The 17,932-nt window shown below is 37.1% G+C and overlaps 5 protein-coding genes across 7 annotated transcripts; 2 read left to right on the top strand and 3 right to left on the bottom strand.

The window, feature by feature from the left end:
- Nucleotides 1–233: 233 nt before the first annotated feature.
- Nucleotides 234–5,263, bottom strand: LOC106432581 (F-box protein At4g22390-like). Of its 3 annotated transcripts, XM_022698672.2 has the most exons (12): nucleotides 4,985–5,263; nucleotides 4,569–4,698; nucleotides 4,337–4,475; nucleotides 4,012–4,224; nucleotides 3,760–3,898; nucleotides 3,492–3,642; nucleotides 3,299–3,408; nucleotides 3,108–3,205; nucleotides 2,964–3,033; nucleotides 1,617–2,878; nucleotides 1,349–1,430; nucleotides 234–752 (listed from the first exon to the last, which is right to left on the bottom strand). In XM_022698672.2, the coding sequence occupies exons 1-11, from the start codon at nucleotides 5,075–5,077 to the stop codon at nucleotides 1,388–1,390; spliced, it is 2,448 nt and encodes an 815-aa protein (XP_022554393.1). In that variant the 5' UTR covers nucleotides 5,078–5,263; the 3' UTR covers nucleotides 234–752; nucleotides 1,349–1,387. The 3 variants fall into 3 exon arrangements, with proteins under 3 accessions (XP_022554393.1, XP_013728885.1, XP_048607923.1); XM_013873431.3 differs by lacking the exon at nucleotides 234–752 and having other exon boundaries at nucleotides 1,183–1,430; nucleotides 4,985–5,262; XM_048751966.1 differs by lacking the exons at nucleotides 234–752; nucleotides 4,012–4,224; nucleotides 4,337–4,475; nucleotides 4,569–4,698; nucleotides 4,985–5,263 and having other exon boundaries at nucleotides 1,183–1,430; nucleotides 3,492–3,647.
- Nucleotides 5,264–5,868: 605 nt separating this feature from the next.
- On the bottom strand, nucleotides 5,869–6,757 carry LOC106443134 (pectinesterase inhibitor-like). Its single transcript, XM_013884729.3, has 2 exons — nucleotides 6,395–6,757; nucleotides 5,869–6,291 (listed from the first exon to the last, which is right to left on the bottom strand). Exons 1-2 carry the CDS (start codon nucleotides 6,558–6,560, stop codon nucleotides 5,939–5,941), a joined length of 519 nt encoding a protein of 172 aa, XP_013740183.1. The 5' UTR covers nucleotides 6,561–6,757; the 3' UTR covers nucleotides 5,869–5,938.
- A 709-nt stretch (nucleotides 6,758–7,466) lies between these two features.
- Nucleotides 7,467–10,594, top strand: LOC106432596 (ribosome biogenesis protein WDR12 homolog). Its single transcript, XM_013873445.3, has 13 exons — nucleotides 7,467–7,721; nucleotides 7,824–7,912; nucleotides 8,018–8,124; nucleotides 8,450–8,485; nucleotides 8,614–8,699; nucleotides 8,845–8,903; nucleotides 8,977–9,087; nucleotides 9,179–9,301; nucleotides 9,442–9,585; nucleotides 9,719–9,827; nucleotides 9,930–10,066; nucleotides 10,153–10,188; nucleotides 10,293–10,594. The coding sequence occupies exons 1-13, from the start codon at nucleotides 7,565–7,567 to the stop codon at nucleotides 10,383–10,385; spliced, it is 1,287 nt and encodes a 428-aa protein (XP_013728899.1). The 5' UTR covers nucleotides 7,467–7,564; the 3' UTR covers nucleotides 10,386–10,594.
- A 61-nt stretch (nucleotides 10,595–10,655) lies between these two features.
- On the bottom strand, nucleotides 10,656–12,655 carry LOC106432607 (biotin carboxyl carrier protein of acetyl-CoA carboxylase 2, chloroplastic-like). Its single transcript, XM_013873454.3, has 7 exons — nucleotides 12,224–12,655; nucleotides 11,921–11,962; nucleotides 11,700–11,818; nucleotides 11,290–11,611; nucleotides 11,130–11,201; nucleotides 10,984–11,049; nucleotides 10,656–10,879 (listed from the first exon to the last, which is right to left on the bottom strand). The coding sequence occupies exons 1-7, from the start codon at nucleotides 12,347–12,349 to the stop codon at nucleotides 10,856–10,858; spliced, it is 771 nt and encodes a 256-aa protein (XP_013728908.1). The 5' UTR covers nucleotides 12,350–12,655; the 3' UTR covers nucleotides 10,656–10,855.
- Nucleotides 12,656–13,929: 1,274 nt separating this feature from the next.
- LOC106432616 (ankyrin repeat-containing protein BDA1-like) lies at nucleotides 13,930–16,152 on the top strand. Its single transcript, XM_013873467.3, has 2 exons — nucleotides 13,930–14,313; nucleotides 14,889–16,152. Exons 1-2 carry the CDS (start codon nucleotides 13,998–14,000, stop codon nucleotides 15,980–15,982), a joined length of 1,410 nt encoding a protein of 469 aa, XP_013728921.1. The 5' UTR covers nucleotides 13,930–13,997; the 3' UTR covers nucleotides 15,983–16,152.
- The last annotated feature ends 1,780 nt before the right edge of the window (nucleotides 16,153–17,932 follow it).

Raw genomic sequence — 17,932 nt, 5'->3', positions numbered from 1 at the left:
AAAGTCACATTAGCTTAGTGGTTTGGCTTCTATAACAACAAGACTTTTGGTAACGAGTTCGACCTCTGCTCTCATATTATTATTTTTTTCTTTTAATTTTATTTTTGGATATGCCGTAGAAATACGTTTTATCTTTGTGTGTCTTCTTTGAAAGCAAGATGTTAGCAACTTTAAACAGAGAACAACTGCTTTGATTATGAACAACGATTTCCATAAGAAAAAACTCACTTTAACAGCATCAACATTCTTTTGTTTCATATCTCTCCTGCGCAATAGAGGTTTGTGAACTTGGCCATGGAATTGACAAATGCATCTCTTTGCGTATGCATACCCTGATAGGAGTTGGAGAATTTACAATAAAAGGAGGAAAAGGAGTAATGAGATCAGTGAGAAGAGTGATCTGCTTATCAAGATAAGAAGATGCAGTTATAACAGAATCTGTTATGGCCGTTACGATCAGATCAGTGGAGTGTAGTCTCGTAGTATAAAGTGTGGAGTTGAGTCATTTGTAAAGTTGGGCTAATTGTTGAGTTGTAATTGGGAATCTCTGAGGAGATTGGACTTAGTACTTGTATTGAGTATTAAGAGGAAATAACTGCTGTAACATGAACGGCATACCGAAAGCCTCGCAGGCAGCAAGCCTGTCATCACTATGTTCAAGTGTAACGCTGAATGCGGCAAGCATTGGTCCCCAGCAGACTTCAACCATAAAACACAATATTGCAACATCTGTGACGACATGGTAAGCTGATCTACAGGTCCGGAGAAAAAAACAAGTCATGAGATTGATACTTTGACTGCAAATCCAAATCCATCCCTCCACGGTATTTTTCAACCTTAATTCTTCTCAGAAATAGCTTATAATGAATACACAAGGTAAATTAAAGGGTAAATATGATTTATTTACGTTGCAGGTTTTTCAGCTTCATCCGCTAATTTTACAGGTAACCCTACTCGCTCAGCAGAATACGTACCCGACGCACCTACACGGATCAAACTCGTTTTCTCTAAACTGTCAACGTTATCCAATGATGTTTGTTGACTCAAGTTCCACTTTCTAACACTCCAGTCAAGAAGACAATGACTTTGCCGTGATGAAAATTTACGGTGTCAGTAATTTGGCCCAAATTCTTTTATAATTTTCAAATGTCAATGTAAGCTTCTGAAATAAAACATGTGCAGTTACTACGATTAATATTTATTTCAACGATTAACGTCACTATGGATAAAAAGGCTACAATAATTGTAAGCAGGTTAAGAATGGAATCTCACATCGAAAAGTGAAAAGTGAAAGAAGAATACCAGCTTGAGGGAAACATTTCATGAGCATTAGATTTATTACAGTTACCTTGACGAAGGTTTGGGCTTCAAAGTTCCCATGCTTTGCTCAGAACTTGAGCTTGAATCCCTTGGACAGAAAACCACCTCCCCTGAGATTGTAACATAAGATGTTTAAGCAAGTTGATACATTTTACCATTTGCAAACCTAAAACCTCAAAGAAAGAAGACACCCAATACTCAGTTTTGACTTATCGTCTCATCCGTCCGTATCTAAGTACATTATCAGGGGAAGCAAAATCGAATAAGAAAGCACTTTAAAAAGATGAGCATACCACCTTTTGCTACCCTTCACCATTATTTCCTTTTCTCGAGGATCACCTCTACACCCCAAAACAAGGCTACAAAGATGAGCAAACCAACTTTTGTTACCCTTTTGCAACATTCTCTTCTCTGGAGCTCTGCCAGAAACACTTTTACATCCCAAAACAAGGCTACTCACGAGGATCTCCGCGTTACGTGGACCCTTACAACCCTTTATTTCAAGCGTTTCAAAACTCTTATCCACCAAATCAAACCACATGAGCTTCCCACTGTTTATCTCCAGGAGAATCTTGCTCCTGTCCTTGGAATATATCAAAGGTCTCACAAACTTAAACGACACCACAGTCTCTGGTTTCGGCACAGTAATGAATTTACTCCAAGATCCTCCGTATTCCCTCAAAATCCAAACATCCACATGGCCATTCCTGATGTTGTGGTAGTCGTGACAAATCAAACAAAGGCAGCCGTCTAACACACCTAAATTCATAACTTCATGGCAAAGCTCCAGTGGGCCACTGAGGACACTAAGATCATCAGTGGCAAGATCAAATCTCATTATCTTGGTGAGGGCGAGAGGGTTTCCAGGCAAGACCCAGTGAAGACTATTGCTAGCAAGAACACCATTCCCACGACGATACAGCACATGGTAATAGAAGAACATGAAAGGAATCTGAACCTCAAAACAAAGATGGATTCTCTTCCACGAATTACTCTTTAAGCTGAAAACTTTGGTTTCGACAGGATAACCTTTCATTTGGAGAGGATAACCTTCATAGTCTTTATGCTTAGACTGAACCATCCTCACAACTTTGTAATCGTCGCTCATCGAATCATAACCTAATCCGTAAAACACATACTCGAGTGTGATGGAACGTTCCGAGAAATCAATAGGCTCAATCGGTAACCGGTGGATTGTCCGGGTTGACGGATTAAAAAGCGCTAAGACGACGGGAGAGTTCGTTAAACCGATCATACCGTTAACCGAACCGAAAACCTTCGTGAAATTACCGGTTTGCAAAGGATGGTCGACGTCTGAGAGTTTATCCGGTCCGTCGAGGTACACGGTACGTAGAAGGCGATGAGATTGCAGCAGGATCATGAGGTGCTCTTCGGTTTCGAGCGTGCGCTTGAGATGCGACGCTAGGAAGTCAGAATTGTCTATAAGAGTGAACCAAGGCTTCGAGAGGACGCGACATCGTACCAGCGTAGAAGCGGGGAGACGGAGGAATACATCGTTGACGATATCCATCGGCATATTCGCCATCGTTGACGATATCTAGGGTTGACGACAGTATGCTATTATTATTACACAAGCATTCTCAATGTAGCTGTGTTCTAAAATTGCTAAGTCTTGTAATTACCCGCCAAGCTGCAAGCTTTGTTCTAAGAGATTGCCATTGCGTTTGTCCAAATTCACACTCCACATAGCGACTGAAATGCGAAAGCACTATTAGAATGTTCTCGACTACTTTATATAAACCGAAAGATAAGCGTATAAAACTTGCCTGATGATTACAAATTGGTTCATCTGATCCATCTTGCAATCAACCAGTTTCGCAGATATTGCCTTAACCACCCACAACTCAACCTCCTCGTCATTTACCTGTGCCCAACCAAAATAGATTCTATGGTTCAGAGAAGCAACGAAAAAAGGTTTATCAACGTTTTATGTCTTGTTCAAGCAAAAAGGCTTTACCTGTAGAATGTTCTTGATAGAGGCATATGGTATTTTGCCAGATTCATCTGATGCCAAGTCCACCAGTGACAACAATCTCATCTTCGCTACACAGTCTTCCTCGACAAGCCCTGCAAACACCATCTAAGCATTATTACGCTGTGCAACTCAAGAGCTCACTAAGAATATATAATAAAACTGATAAGAAACTTACCATAGGTTTGCAGAAATCCTGAATTTGCATTCTGGAATTCCATGTATGCGTCCAGCCTCTGAGTAATAAAGATCTTAAGTAGCTGGTAAACTAGTGCACTGTTAGGATCCTTCTCCAGTTGTGCGACGGCTGGCATGTCTAATAAATCACACTGCACTTCGTAAAGAAGAAGAAAAAAAGCTGTAGTTAAAACTTCCAATGACATAACAAGTCAGAAGCAAGAATTTTTACACATTTGAATCAGCTGATGCTTTCTGAATTATGATACCTGAAAAATACTGGGAGCCTTGATAAAATCAATAGCTGCTCGTACAGCTTCGTCTTTGGCTTCACTCAGGACATGGGCATCCTCATTTGAGAAAGTCGCCAAGTATCTTGTCACAAACTGAAGCGATTCTTTCGCCAAACTGGAATATTGATAGAACACAAAACCATGAGGCCATATTGGTACACCTAAATGAGAGAGAACATCCACTGGGCAATGGGTAAAGTAAAAAAAAAAACTTGTTGCAGACTGTACCTTTTATTTTCTCTAAGCACATTAGCAATGGCAAGAAATAGTTCCCTCTGATCTTTGATTTCAATATTCCACTCTTTCAAGAAGCTGTCAACCTTCTTAAAGGAAGGCACTATAGACTCAGTAACCTTCCCGCTTACAGCTAGTTCCAGAGCTTTCATGTATACTTGGAAACGAGCATTTGGGTGGTCCAGCAGGTTATATAGATTGAAGAGACTGTACAAAGACAAAACAACAGATCAGAAACGGGTAATACATAAATGAAAAAATATGGCATATGCTTATAGAATCCAACAAGTGCAATGCTCAAAGATTCACACGATCATACATTTTCAAACGCAATGAAGCTTTGTCATTCGGCTGTTGAACAACCTTAGAAGCGATCACTTTCACCATTTCAAGAACTTCCTCAGGGCTGTTCACATTCTTGACAAGGCTGCAAATTGTGGTGTAGGTGCACTCAAGATCTGATAAGACGCAAACAACATCCAATTATAGCCAAAAAGGACTGTAAAAGACAAAAATGAGCATATGCTATGCTAGAATGATTAAAGACTGACCCTTGTCAGAGATCTTGGATGAAACCAAGTCAGCTGAAGTTACCATCAACGTCGCCAAATCCAGCCACCTTCCTGCTACTATAGACTCTTCTGCCTCCCTGCATAGCCTTGTAACTTGAGGCTCTGCAGCCTAAGCAAATGAACACAATCGTAAATTAAACAGTTCCACTCTAATAAAAGCAGATCAAGTGAGATTGATGTAGTCAATTAGTCACAGTACTTAGAACAAAAAAGTTTCTCAATACACATATGCATCAAAATCAAGAATCGCCGCCAAATTCTCCAATTGAAAACATATAATTCCTCATAATCTAGCGATTCTAATATCCAATGTATATTGCATGGGACTGTTCACTAAGAATCAAAGTATTCAACCGTTTTGCGCATGTTTATGATCCAGAGACGAGACTCTATACCTCAGGGCCCGCATCGGCCCAGGCAAGCTGGGAAGTGAAACGGACGATCGCGAGCGAAGAATCTTCTTCAGAGGTGGGAACAACTGTCGTCATTGTTTTTGCTGTGATTCGAATCTCTCCGCCCCCTCGCCTCGACTGAGTCCTTAAATGCTAAATCCTGAATGCACAAGTTCTTCGGTAGCTGAGCAGACAGTGTGGGGCAAAGGCATAAACGAATACCCTAATCGAGGGGAATCGACTAGTTCCTACGTCAATAAAGCCCAGCCGTTGTTGACAACGTAGGAATTACCCAACTTGCCCACCAATTAATTTATGTATTCGATTTGGCACAGTGGTAGAGTGAAGGATGTGTAGTTGCTTCAACCTGGGTTCGATTTCTTTTTTTAACCAATTTTAAAAGAAAGCTTTTTATTGATTAATTAATTATTTTAAATGTAAAAACCACGTATGATCTTTTCATGGACAGATAAGCAAATTGTAACTGACATGTCATGTTATGTTACATATGACTAATCAATGTATGTAAAAAATGTATTTCGTTAGTTCGTGTATTGAATTTGAATTAATTAAGTGTTGATATATATATTTGCACGGAATCGCTGGGGTTTGTTGACGTATGAATTAGTCGATTTTCCTAGCATTTTTTTAATTAGTTTTGGATATTCCAAACCTATGTAAAAATTCTTACTAATCTTTGAACGGAAGTGCAGTTCACAAATAAACTTTCTCTCGGTATTCTAATGAAATATGTTTCATGGTTGCATTTTTGCATGACCACGTGTGTTTAGTTTTTTTTTAACTCAGCGGTTTAGCTTTCCAAATATTTTTTCTTTAGAATATTTTTTTTGTCACTTAAAAAAAACGTTTAATTATCTATGGTGAAGAAAAATGGAAACTGCATAATCTTATTCGCTTTTACTGGATTTTTTTTCTTAATTTTCAATACATTATCTACTAGACAAATGTTTTGATGATGTCAGTAGTCATATCGGCAATATCATGAACGACTTTGTTACGTTGGCTCACCGGTAATGGACAACTTCCGGCGAACTGGTTCTCACAATCACCAGACGCCCCCATAACGTCTTGCAAGTTAGCTATCGCAGAAGAGTACTTTTTAGCCTTTTGATTTGCCAAAGCCGCCGGCAAATACCTATCAATAGATGCACCGTAATCCTGATCAACGCAAGTTCCGTACTCCTCAAAAGCTGTGCGATTTCCTCCAGTTCGCTCTAAAGCGGAGATGAGATAAGTTAACGTCTCGTTCGTTTTCTTTGTTGTCGCATCGATAGAGATCGACGCAAGCCCTAATGCATGAAGTAAATCAAAATAAAACATATATATAAGTGTGTTTACAGAAAAATATTATTATTAATCAAGTTGTTATGTCACAATGATTTGTGATCTTACCTTGGAGATCTGAGGTTTTGCTTCTAGGATCAAGATTGAGAGTAGCGACGCATAGGGGTTCATAACGGGTTTTTTGGCAGAGTTGTTGTATAAGATTTTGTTGAGACAACGCTATTTGGGTTTGGATGAACAAGAACATTGCGAATAACTTCATAAAGTTATTCATTCTGTTATACTGAGAGTTAGAAAAAGAAAAGAAAGTTAGTAAGAAAGACGCTTTTATATATGGTTCTTAATTTATGCTTAAAGAAGTTATGCTTAATGAATTATGGAAAAGTTTATTACTTATCAAATTTGAAAAGTACAATAAGTAATAAATTATAGAATATTCTAAATAGATTATACTATCATTTATGGTCTTTGTGATTCCTATTATGTTTAATGAATTATAGAAAAAAATTATCACTTATCAAATTTGAAAAGTACAATAAGTAATAAATTTCATATATTCCATATATTAAAAAGAAACATTACAACATTTTAACTATGACACGTGTCATCGCTACAATACTTCTTAAAATCTCTAGAGAAATATATTGGTCCACTAAATATATATTATAGTTTTTATTAAATTAATCATAAAATTAATTAATCATGTACAAGCAATATTATTCAATTTTTTAAAAATAAAATCTACGGAATTACTATATATAATTATAGTATATATATATATATATGATAATTAATAATTTTAATAATAAATATTTAATACCAATTTGTGTACTCTCCATCATTTATGTTATAATTTGAATTTTTTTAAATGATTTTAAATAACTAAAACTATTAAAAGTCCAACATCAAAAAAATTGTGATCAAGACTTCAATTTTTTTTATTATAAAACATATAAATGGCTATAATTTGTTTTATGTTTTCCGGTTATTATTTAAACCGGATCCGGTACGAAGATGTAATTTTGAAAGTGGTGGGATGGGATTATTGGGATTCCGTCGCGAACCAATATTATTTCGACACATTTCTACTTTTTTTTTTTTGCATTACCTCTTTGGGCCTACGCAGAGCCCACCTCCAAGATCCAAAGTATCGGAGGTTAGTTTCGTAATTGAAGCCATTTCGTTAAACCCTTCTTCTCGACTCAGAACCCTAATCTATCTCTGCGTCTTCCTTCCTTCTTGCTCTGTAATCGGCTATTGGAGAATTTAGAGGCGAAAATGAATGGCGAAGGAGAAGATGCATCCAAAGTAATTCACGTGAAGTTCTTGACGAAGCTTGACTATCCGTTCAAAGTTCCGGTCACCTCCGTCGTTATCCCTTCCAGTGTCACTCGTCTAGGCCTTTCTTCCATCGTCAACTCTCTTCTCACTCTCGGTAGACTTCTCTCTTTAGTTTCGATTGCTTGCTTATACTTATGAATTAGAGGTTACATCCATTAGATTGCTTGCTTATACTTATGTATAATTGGATGAACAGAAAAGCCTGAGCCATTTGACTTCCTGATCGATGGGGAGCTTATTCGAATGTCGCTTGAACAGTTTCTTAACGCCAAGGGAATCTCAGCGGTAATGTTTTTAATCATAATCACTCACTAAACACAGCAGCTTTTCATTTCGTGTGGCACATCAAATTGGCGTTGATAGTCTTTTTAAACCATTGGTTCTTTGCAGGAAAGGACACTTGAAATTGAGTACATAAGGGCTGTGGCACCACGTAAGGAGGAGAAACCTTCATTGCATGATGACTGGGTCAGTGCGGTTGATGGTTCTTCCCCCAGGTAATTTTCTTTCTTTTTATGTCTACTTCAATTGCTACGTGTTCTACAGTTTTCTCCTTTATAACCAGTAATGTCATTAGATCTTAGTCTATATAGTTTATGTCACCACCTGCTAGTTGATGCCATATTGGAGCATCATACCATTGTGGAAATAGTTAATGTACACGACTGCCATATCATTGTTACTGTGAATTTTGATTATACTTCACCTGTTCCTTTTGTGGATTTTCTTATAATTTAACAAACTAGTATCATCCAGTGATTGCTATGATTTTAAAGGATGGTCTTTTGTTTGTTGTCCTGGTCTCGTTGATGTCATTTGCAGGTTCGTTTTAACCGGCTGCTATGATGGTTTAGGAAGGTAATCATTTGAACAATTTAGTAAATCATATTATCATGTTTGCATCTGCCTATCTTCTTTCTTTCTTTTTTTTATTGCTACCTACATTTGCAAGAATATTAAATTCTTAAGTTTTTTTTTCTGATAAGGATATGGAGCTCTCCTGGATCGTGTACGCACATTTTAGAAGGCCACACTGGGGCAATCTCGTCTATTGCTTTTGCTAACTCCGAAGGTTTGAACATTGCACGAGATATATATACTATGCATGTTCTTCACTGGCAAATAATATTAATCAAGAAGGATTTCACCTTTCCCCTCGTCTATATCACTTCCTTACATTTTCTATTTTATCTTTTCGTGTTGATTTTCCCATCCAGGTGCAGAAGGTGTTACCGTAGCAACTGCCTCCAAAGATCGGACATTGAGATTGTTTAAGGTAAACATTGATAATAATATATAATCAAAGGTAAATGTTCCGGTTAACTAAAGTCATCCCTTTCTGTATAAAGGTTGATCCAGCTGAATCTGGTGACTCTACTACAAGAGTTGGGGCTTACAAGATATTGTGTGGGCACAAGGCGTCAGTGGCAAGTGTTGCAGCTCAGAAATACGGAAGCAAGGTTTGATGTTTTCCCTTGCGCTTGGCTTGTGTGTTGCAAGTGAAACTACAGTGTATTCCATCGCGCTCACCTACTGTATAATGTAACTCAGGTTTGCTCGGGTTCATGGGATTGCACGATCAATGTGTGGGACACCAATGAGTCTACTTCAGAGTTGTCAGTACCAGGGAAGAAAAGAAAAGGGAATAATCAGGCCGAGGAACCTCAGTTAGAGGTACCCTCAATATATGCACACTCTTTTGAAACACGTTGTATGTGCTTCAGATCAAGATGAAGAGACAGGTGTACTCTTCAACAGTTGTGTTTTCTCAGTTTAAGTGTCTAATTGCAATTTCGATATTGACTTTCTTACAGGGAGAGGCGGAGACTACACTTGTTGGACACACACAATGTGTCTCATCAGTTGTTTGGCCAGAGCATGATGTTATTTATTCCTGTTCATGGGACCATTCCGTACGGAGATGGGATGTTGAGACAGGGAAAGATTCATTGAACTTGGTATGCCTTCTCACACTTCCTTTGCTTTCTCATGAATTCAGGCGCACACCAGACCCCCTTAAGCTGAATTTGTTTGTGCTTTTAAGTTGTTTCCGTCGAATTTTGAAGCCAGTTTTTTTCTGTCAAATTGTAGTACTCTGGAAAAGCTCTCAACACCGTTGATGTTGGTGGTGAAGGTTCTGCACTTGTAGCTGCGGGTGGTTCAGATCCAATCCTTAGAGTATGGGATCCTCGTAAGCCTGGTGAGTGGATCCATAAGAACACACGTAGAGTCAAAAACTCAAAATATATATAACCAACCATACACCGAGTTTATCACACTATTGACTCTTTGCATTGTGTAGGAACATCCGCTCCCGTGTTTCAGTTTGCTTCACATTCATCATGGATATCTGCCTGTAAATGGCACACAAGCTCTTGGTTTCACTTGCTCTCAGCTTCATATGATGGCAAAATCATGCTCTGGGATCTCAGAACCGCTGTAATTACACACACACGCTCTCTTTTCCGTTATAACCCACCCGCAGTTTTCTTGCTTTGAAACTAATATTCTTCCTCTATTTGCAGTGGCCGTTGTCAATTATCGAAACACACAAGGATAAGGTAAAGCAAGCACACGCTCTTATCTTCTATCTTCTATCTTCTACTCTTCCTTTTCGTTTTATTTTGTTGTTACTCAAAGAGTGCAAACATGTTGGTTTTGTAAGGTTTTATGTGCTGACTGGTGGAAAGGAGACAGCGTAGTCAGCGGAGGAGCAGACTCTAACCTTCGAATATCGTCTGGAATCTCAATTTCTTAGGTCTGAAATCGAATATCTTTCAACCACTTCTTTTGTTACTAGTTACTAGTTGCTATTGTATTGTCTTTTGTGATCTTTGCATGGTAATCACTTTAAATGATTAATTTGTTGGTAAGTAGCACATTTTCAGAACTGTTGATTAAATTTTGTTGGATAAGAATGCCTTTTTGTTGCACTGGTTGCGTTATGAATCTAATATTTTCTCTACAGTTATATCATCCGAGCAAGACATTTCAAATCAAACCAGGGGAGATAGTACAGCGCACACTGTAAACTGAATTGTTTGGTCGAAATTATCTTAAAAACATGCAATATTAATACGTCACGTGATTCATACAAAAGGTGAGGAAAAACAAAAAAACGAACAAACCAAACCAATATGACCGAAACAATTACTTTAATGATTTTCAGCACGTCGGTATTAGCTAAACCAAGACTTGAAGATGTTCTGAACCAGCTAAAATGACGCTTCAAGGCACGATGGTAAACAGAGGCTGCAAAGTTTGTTGTAATAGTAAACCACAAGTTAACACTCTGTAAGACTAATTCTAATAAGCAAACCGGGATAAACCGGCGAGGATAGAGATAGATTCGGTACCGTGTCAACGCTAACCGGTTTTCCATCTTCAGCTAGTAGTTCAGTGATGGTTCCTGATTTCTCAGCCTGTTTTCAACACACAGTTTTCACAAAATTAAATACTCTGAAAGTTCATAACTTCAGTAATCGTGTAAAGAATATCAGACCTCAATCTCATTCATGAGTTTCATAGCTTCAATAATGCAAACAACTTGACCCTTCTGCACCTTATCTCCAACCTACAAAGTTCAAAAAAGTACTCACTCATACTCGATAGTTTATTGAAGCAAAGAGTTGTTAGGTTTTGTTTTACGCATCCTCTTTTACCTTGACAAAAGGAGGTTCACCAGGACCAGGAGATCTGTAGAAAGTACCAGCCATAGGACTCTTGAGTGGAGGATGTGAAGAGGAAGGTGGGGTTACTGGTTTTGCTGTTTCAGGGGCTGAGGAGGGACTAGGAGAAAAAGGAGGAGGAGCAACTGGTTGAGATGGAGCCATTTGAAGGCCTGCCATTGGAGGAGGCATGGAGTGATAAACTGGAGCTGGTGGTGGTGTAGGTTGCTGCTGTAAAGCTTCCTTCTTTCGAATAACAATCTCACAGTCGAGCTGCTTAAGTTCAAGTTCCACTATATCTCTTGAATCCACAAGCCTTAACAAGGCAAAAACAAACGGTTCAATGTTTGATTAGAGAGGAACTAAACTAAAGGACTGGTAAGGACTCTTGGGATTCAACTTACTTAAGAAGACCTGAAACTTTAGCCATAAAGTTAGAGAGTTTAGCGGATTCAGGAACATTGCTCTTCACGTTCCCGTTCAAGCACCCACCGTTAGTCACTGGGGTAGAGTTAGAGACAACCTTGGAAGGAAAAAAAAGAGAAGAGTAAGAATGTTACATAGTAGTAGAGTTACTACTTAACTGTATTGAACCTTGTTGGTAAAATACAAGAAAGCTTTATACCTCGTTGGTTGTCGCACGCAACCTCCAGATTGTAGATTGATTCTGTACCAGAGGAATGAAACATAGATACAACTTTATCATCACTGTAATATATATATAGATTGAAGATGGAAGACTGTACATGCAAAGTGAGTTCCATTGTTAAACTATGAGTGTCACAACAAGTGCAGTAATCGAAACTTATTCTAACACTAAACAGATCATGATTACCTAATCAGATAACTCCCCGAAACAGGCTAATCTTTTCGTAAAGAAAGTCTCACACTTTTTAATTACAAGATAGAGAAGAGAAGCAGAGGAAACCTGAGATACATCGGAAGGAAAGGAGACGCCATTGAGTTGCGGCTGCCATCGGGTTCTTCCAGGAATAGATCCAACCCGACGGTTTGGGGCAGAGATCTTGGCGTAAGGTACAGACAATGACGCCATTGTTGAGACAGATGAAATGCAGTTGACGATGAAACCGAGGAAGCAGCAAGAATAGAGAGAGAGAGATATGTTTTACAATATCGACTTCTCCTTTTTCTTTTCTTGTTTATTTTGGGTAAAAGAAACCTGATTTCGATGCTTACGAAGAAAACCAATTAACTATAACTTCACCAAACCTGTCCAAGTGTTGTTGTAAAGACAATGCTCATTTTGTCTTGTTCTCAGGTCCATCGTGTCTGTATGTCTTGTTTGTTTTGGATAATGTGTGTTTGCTTATATATCACATCTATATACATTTACGCGTGTGTTATATAAGATAAATTAAGTATTCAGCTTAAACCCTCATTGATGTGTTACTTGATCACTGGCATGAACCTCTGCAAATATATACACTTTCAGCTTCCATCTATTCTGCGTTGATTTTAAAAAAGTCCAACAGTCTAATCTTTGGTTTACCAATCTTTTGGACATAATGTAAGCAAGATTCAGACTTAGAGAAAAATCCAAGGTAGGCCTGGATTTCGGAAAGGTTTTCCGAAACAGAACCGTCGATTTTTGGTTAACCAAAATTTTGAAAATCAATTCCGAAATTAACCAAATTAAATTTTGGTTTGGTTCGGTATGGTTATCGGATAATTTTGGTTTTCAAAATTATTTCTGAAAATAATCGATTTTTTGGTTTTCGACTCATTCCGGTCTACTTTTCCAAAAAGTCGGATATTTTCGGTTAAATTCGGTTATGTCGATTAAATTCAGATATTTTCAGGTTTTTCGGTTAAATTTGGTTCGGTTTTTCGTATATTTTCGGATATCTGCGGTTATTTTCGGATAGGCCGAAAACCGAATTACTTTTCAAAATCCTACCGAACTCAAAACTGAAACCGAAAACCAAAACTTTTGGTTCGGGTTTGGCCTGTTCGGTTCGGACAAAAATGGCAGGGCTAATCTTTTTTTTTTTTTTGACATCGATGGCAGGGCTAATCGAAGGTAAGAACTAGGCTAAGTTGCGGTTCGAGTAGTGTCTGGTAATTTGTGGATTTGACCTGAGATCCATCACTTTCTATTGGTCCTATGATGGGCCCCCAGTATTAAAGCTTAATACGCAAAAGGATCATATGATTTTAGCAGGACAGAATTTGAATCTTCGTCGAATGCCACGAAGCTTCTTGTATTGTGTTTCTTCTCTATCGTTTACTCGCTTTTGGTAGAAGTTTGATAACAAGATAGATGTATGCTCAAATGAGCTTAATAAACTAGAGAGAGGCTGCACTCACGGCAGCCAAGGTTCCATAAACTCTATTTATATCAACTCTATCTTAACAAGAAACCCTAGATACATAATAACTTTGACAGCAAACAGTCTTGTATGATATTAGCCGTTGGAGATCATAGTCACGTCAAAATCTTCCAAGAACAATTATTTTCCATCTAATTGAAGGAAGGTGATAAACATGCTGACTTAGTCCACGTAAACTGTCACGTCGTATATTACTTTCCACAGTTATCGTATGCTTAATTCGAATAACCTACGTTCACAGACTACTTATCATTTCGTAGCCAATTAAGTTTTGTCACGCGAATCGCTTATCATCTATTTAATGACACCATAAAACCTTCGTATATTCCCTCAATTCTTACATAACTAATAATGGATCAGAGGTCATTAGAAGCTGCTGCTAAGTCTGGAAACATCGATCTATTATACGAACTTATCCATGAAGATCCATACGTCCTCGATAAAATCGACAACGTGCCTTTCATTGACACTCCTCTCCACGTTGCAGCCCTCGCCGGAACAACAGAGTTCGCCATGGAAATGATGCACTTGCAACCTTCTTTTGCTAGGAAACTTAACGCCGACGGACTTACTCCGTTACACCTCGCCATCGACCATGGCCACTTTTGGCTAGTGCTCGAACTAGTTAAGGTTGATCCAAGCCTTGTTCGTCTTAAAGGGAGACAAGGTACGTACCAAATATATATATATATATATATATACTGTATCTTTAATTTGAGAGAATTTATAATACAAATAATAATTTATTTTTGGAGCCTTTAATTCAAATAATAATTCTCGGATTGTTTATTTTATCTCTGGTTAAAATTCCAAATGATTTAACCGGAGTTGTTTTGATTCGGAATTGATAACCTTAGGTCCTTAGCATAAGTGAAACTTCACTTGGTTGGATTGTATGCACGCACACTAAACATTATGTTTTTTTAACACGAACTAAATATCATGTTTTAAACTGTAAATGAAAAAGGTAAAAATATTTTTTTATTTTTTCTCATTGCTAACTCAAAAATTAAACGGTTACAATTCAACCAATCATCCAATTTTTTTTATAAGAAAATGGTTTTACTTGATTTATGTTCTACTCGGTTCGATTTGGTTTTGTTTAGATATGGACAAGTTTTGGTGTTAGGCTGTTTGCTTATATCAGCTTTGGTTTGGTTTCGGATTAGGTTTTTTTTCAAACTCAGGTGAAACTTTACAGATTAACCTAATCTTTACTTTCATTTTCCTTGTTCCAAAAAGGTATGACGCCATTACTACTTGCGGTGAGCAAAAAGAAAATCGATTTAATATCAGAATTCTTTTTGGTTTGCCCCAAGAGCATCGTGGACGCAAACGTGAATGGAGAGAACGCTCTCCACATTGCTGTGAAGAACAACGAACCTAGAGAAGGGTTAATAGTCCTTAAAGTTCTCATGGGATGGATCCTAAGATTGTGTCAAAAGGATGCAGAGCGGACCGAGACAAGAGTCATAAACTGTAGAGACAAAGATGGAAACACGCCTTTACAACTCGCAGCGTACCATAACAACCACCAAGCTATGAAACTGATGTTAAAGAGTTCGAATGCTAATGTCAACATCGAGAACAAGAACGGTTTAACCGTTCTTGACGTTGCCGTGTTACTCAGAAGAGAAGGCAGCAGATGGGGTCGCGTAGAGAGAATGGTCAAGTGGCATGGCGGAAAACGTTCGGCTTCTCTGGTTAAGATTAAGACAACATCTGATATACTCAGCTCCAAGCTAACATGGTGTGAATCAAGGCGAACGAAGAGTATTCGGTCTTATTCTTGGATCTCCGAAGAAAGAAGAAACGCTCTTTTAGTTGTCGCCACTCTTATAATCACAGCTACTTATCAGACCGTTCTCCAGCCTCCCGGAGGCGTTTCTGACGGTGGAACAACTAGCAATGCAACAACAAGTAGTAATGGAACAACTAGCGGTGAGAAAGCGGGTTCGGTGGTAATGAGTGACGGATATTTTGTATGGCTATGGATGTGGAACAGTGTGGGCTTTAGCTTAGCCACAGCACTGACGCTGCGTTTGTTGAGCTTAGGGCAAGAGAGTGCGTTTTGGTATTATCCGCTCTTCATGCCTCTTTTTCTGGCTTACTATGCTGCAGGGGAAGTGATCTCGCCGAACGACGTAATGTTCTTCCCCGGAAACGTGGGTTGGTGTTTTCTTCTGCTCATTTGGGCTGGGGTGGTCTGCTTTTGGGAATGGTTACAGTCTAAGCGAGCCAAGGCGCGTGGACCCAAGAGTGGTTTAGTGTGGGAAGGTTTCACTACGTTGGATCAAGCTAGAGGTGTTACGCCTAAGGGGTATGTCATTAAGTGATCTTGACTTGATCTAATAATTTTATTGTAAATTATTATGTACTTGTTTTAAAAATGTATAATATCCAGAAGAGAAGATCATAAATAATTGCTGGGGAAGTAAAACATATTATGCGACTTGTAAGATGAACAGTTTATGTTTGATATCATTAGTATATTTTTTAAACACAATATGTAAATACAAAATAATCTTAAACATATTTCTTTTCTATAATATAAATAAATGAATTTTAAAAATGTATTATAGTAAAATGTATAAATTAAAAAATATATATATTTTGAAAGAAATTGTCTATTTGATTATTCATATTGTTATTTTATTGTACTTAACACGAAAATATATTAGTAAGCAATAAAAATTAATAACAAAATAAAATATATTAAAAAAATCACTATATATTAATAATTCCGAATAAGGAATATAAACAATAATATTATAAAGTTACACAATATAATACTAAAATAGAAATTATATATTTAAAATATTTGTAATAATATCAATACATTAAAAAATTAAAAAAATATCTGCACGGACGTGTGGGTTAAAATCTAGTTATTGTTTAAATTTGAATACTTATACCTAAATATTTCTGGTTCAAATAATATTTATGTGTGTGTTCATATGCTTCAACCTTTGTTTTTACGAGACAAAATATTCTACCAACGGTTGTTGTAAAATAATTTCTATATGTAATATTTTTAGTAGTTTATATATAATATCATAATTAACCCGTGCTAAAATATCATTTTAAAAATATATGGAAAATAAAATTACTCGTAATATATAAAATGTATCCAATGGTTATATTTAACTACTTAATTAGTAAAATAATTAAGGGGTTTCTAGTCATATAGATGAAATAACATAGCAAACCAAACTGAGTTGTATACGAATCAGCTTTTTGGGTGATCAACGTATACAAACCATGTTGTATTCGCATTTTTCAGAAGATTTGGTTTCAAATAGTTTATTCAGTTTTTTTTGTTCTAAAAAAAAAAAAGTTTATTCTGATTTATCTAAATATATATTTTCAACCCCACTCTTGTTGGTGTATTTTTTTTTCTTGTTGGTGTATTTTATTTATTAAACTATTCATATATAGCTTGAGAAGCACTTCAAAAAGTGTGCCTAGGTTTTCAAGCAAAGTGCAATTAGTCTTTTATCTCAAGTTTGTCCAGCAGACTCCAATGCACCAATCATGTAAGTACTGATACAAATTTGGGTTTTAATAATAGTAGTGTACATTATTGAAACTAAACACCAACCTTTGGGAAGAATATTATAGACTATAATAGGGACAGTGACGCACAGAAAAAACTACCACTATGTATTATGGAATTTTTGATTCATTGCTACATGTTGTAAAATATCAAAACCAATGATGTATTATGAGATTTTATATTGAAAAAACTGCGGGTGCAAGAGAGCATTAGTCGTCAGATATAGAGATGATTCGAACATTATATTCTTCATATGCATTGGAGACTCTCCCCCATAGCCCAGAACATTGCATGTAATTCAGTTTTCCTTCTTGATGAGCACCGAGAAAAGAGTATCCGACGATGGGATAAAACAGAACCGGTTTCTCAAAACCTGGGAAGCACTTCAATTCACGTTGAACTTAACCATGATGTACCTAAAAGATGATGGAAAAATTGTTCAGCAGTTTTTATTTTATATTGTGGAGGAAAGTAGTCATATATTTTTCAAATTGCTTCCAAAATGTCTGAATATAATGTATTTTTGGAATTATGTATTTGCATTAATGTTAGACGAAACACTAAATTTTCAAGGGAAAAGAAAGTTAGACAGACAATACATGAAATTCATTTTGTTTCCTACAGTACATATATTTATGTCTAAAGCAGTTAAAGAAAGCAAAAGAAAACTAGATTCAAAAAGATATACAATTTTTTTTTTACAGTTACATTTTTTTATTTATGTTAGTTG

This window comes from Brassica napus, chromosome C3, assembly GCF_020379485.1.
Source record: "Brassica napus cultivar Da-Ae chromosome C3, Da-Ae, whole genome shotgun sequence".
In the NCBI taxonomy this organism is placed as follows: Eukaryota; Viridiplantae; Streptophyta; class Magnoliopsida; order Brassicales; family Brassicaceae; genus Brassica; species Brassica napus.
Note: the sequence above shows the minus strand (reverse complement) of the source record. Positions and strands in the feature narration are given on the sequence as shown.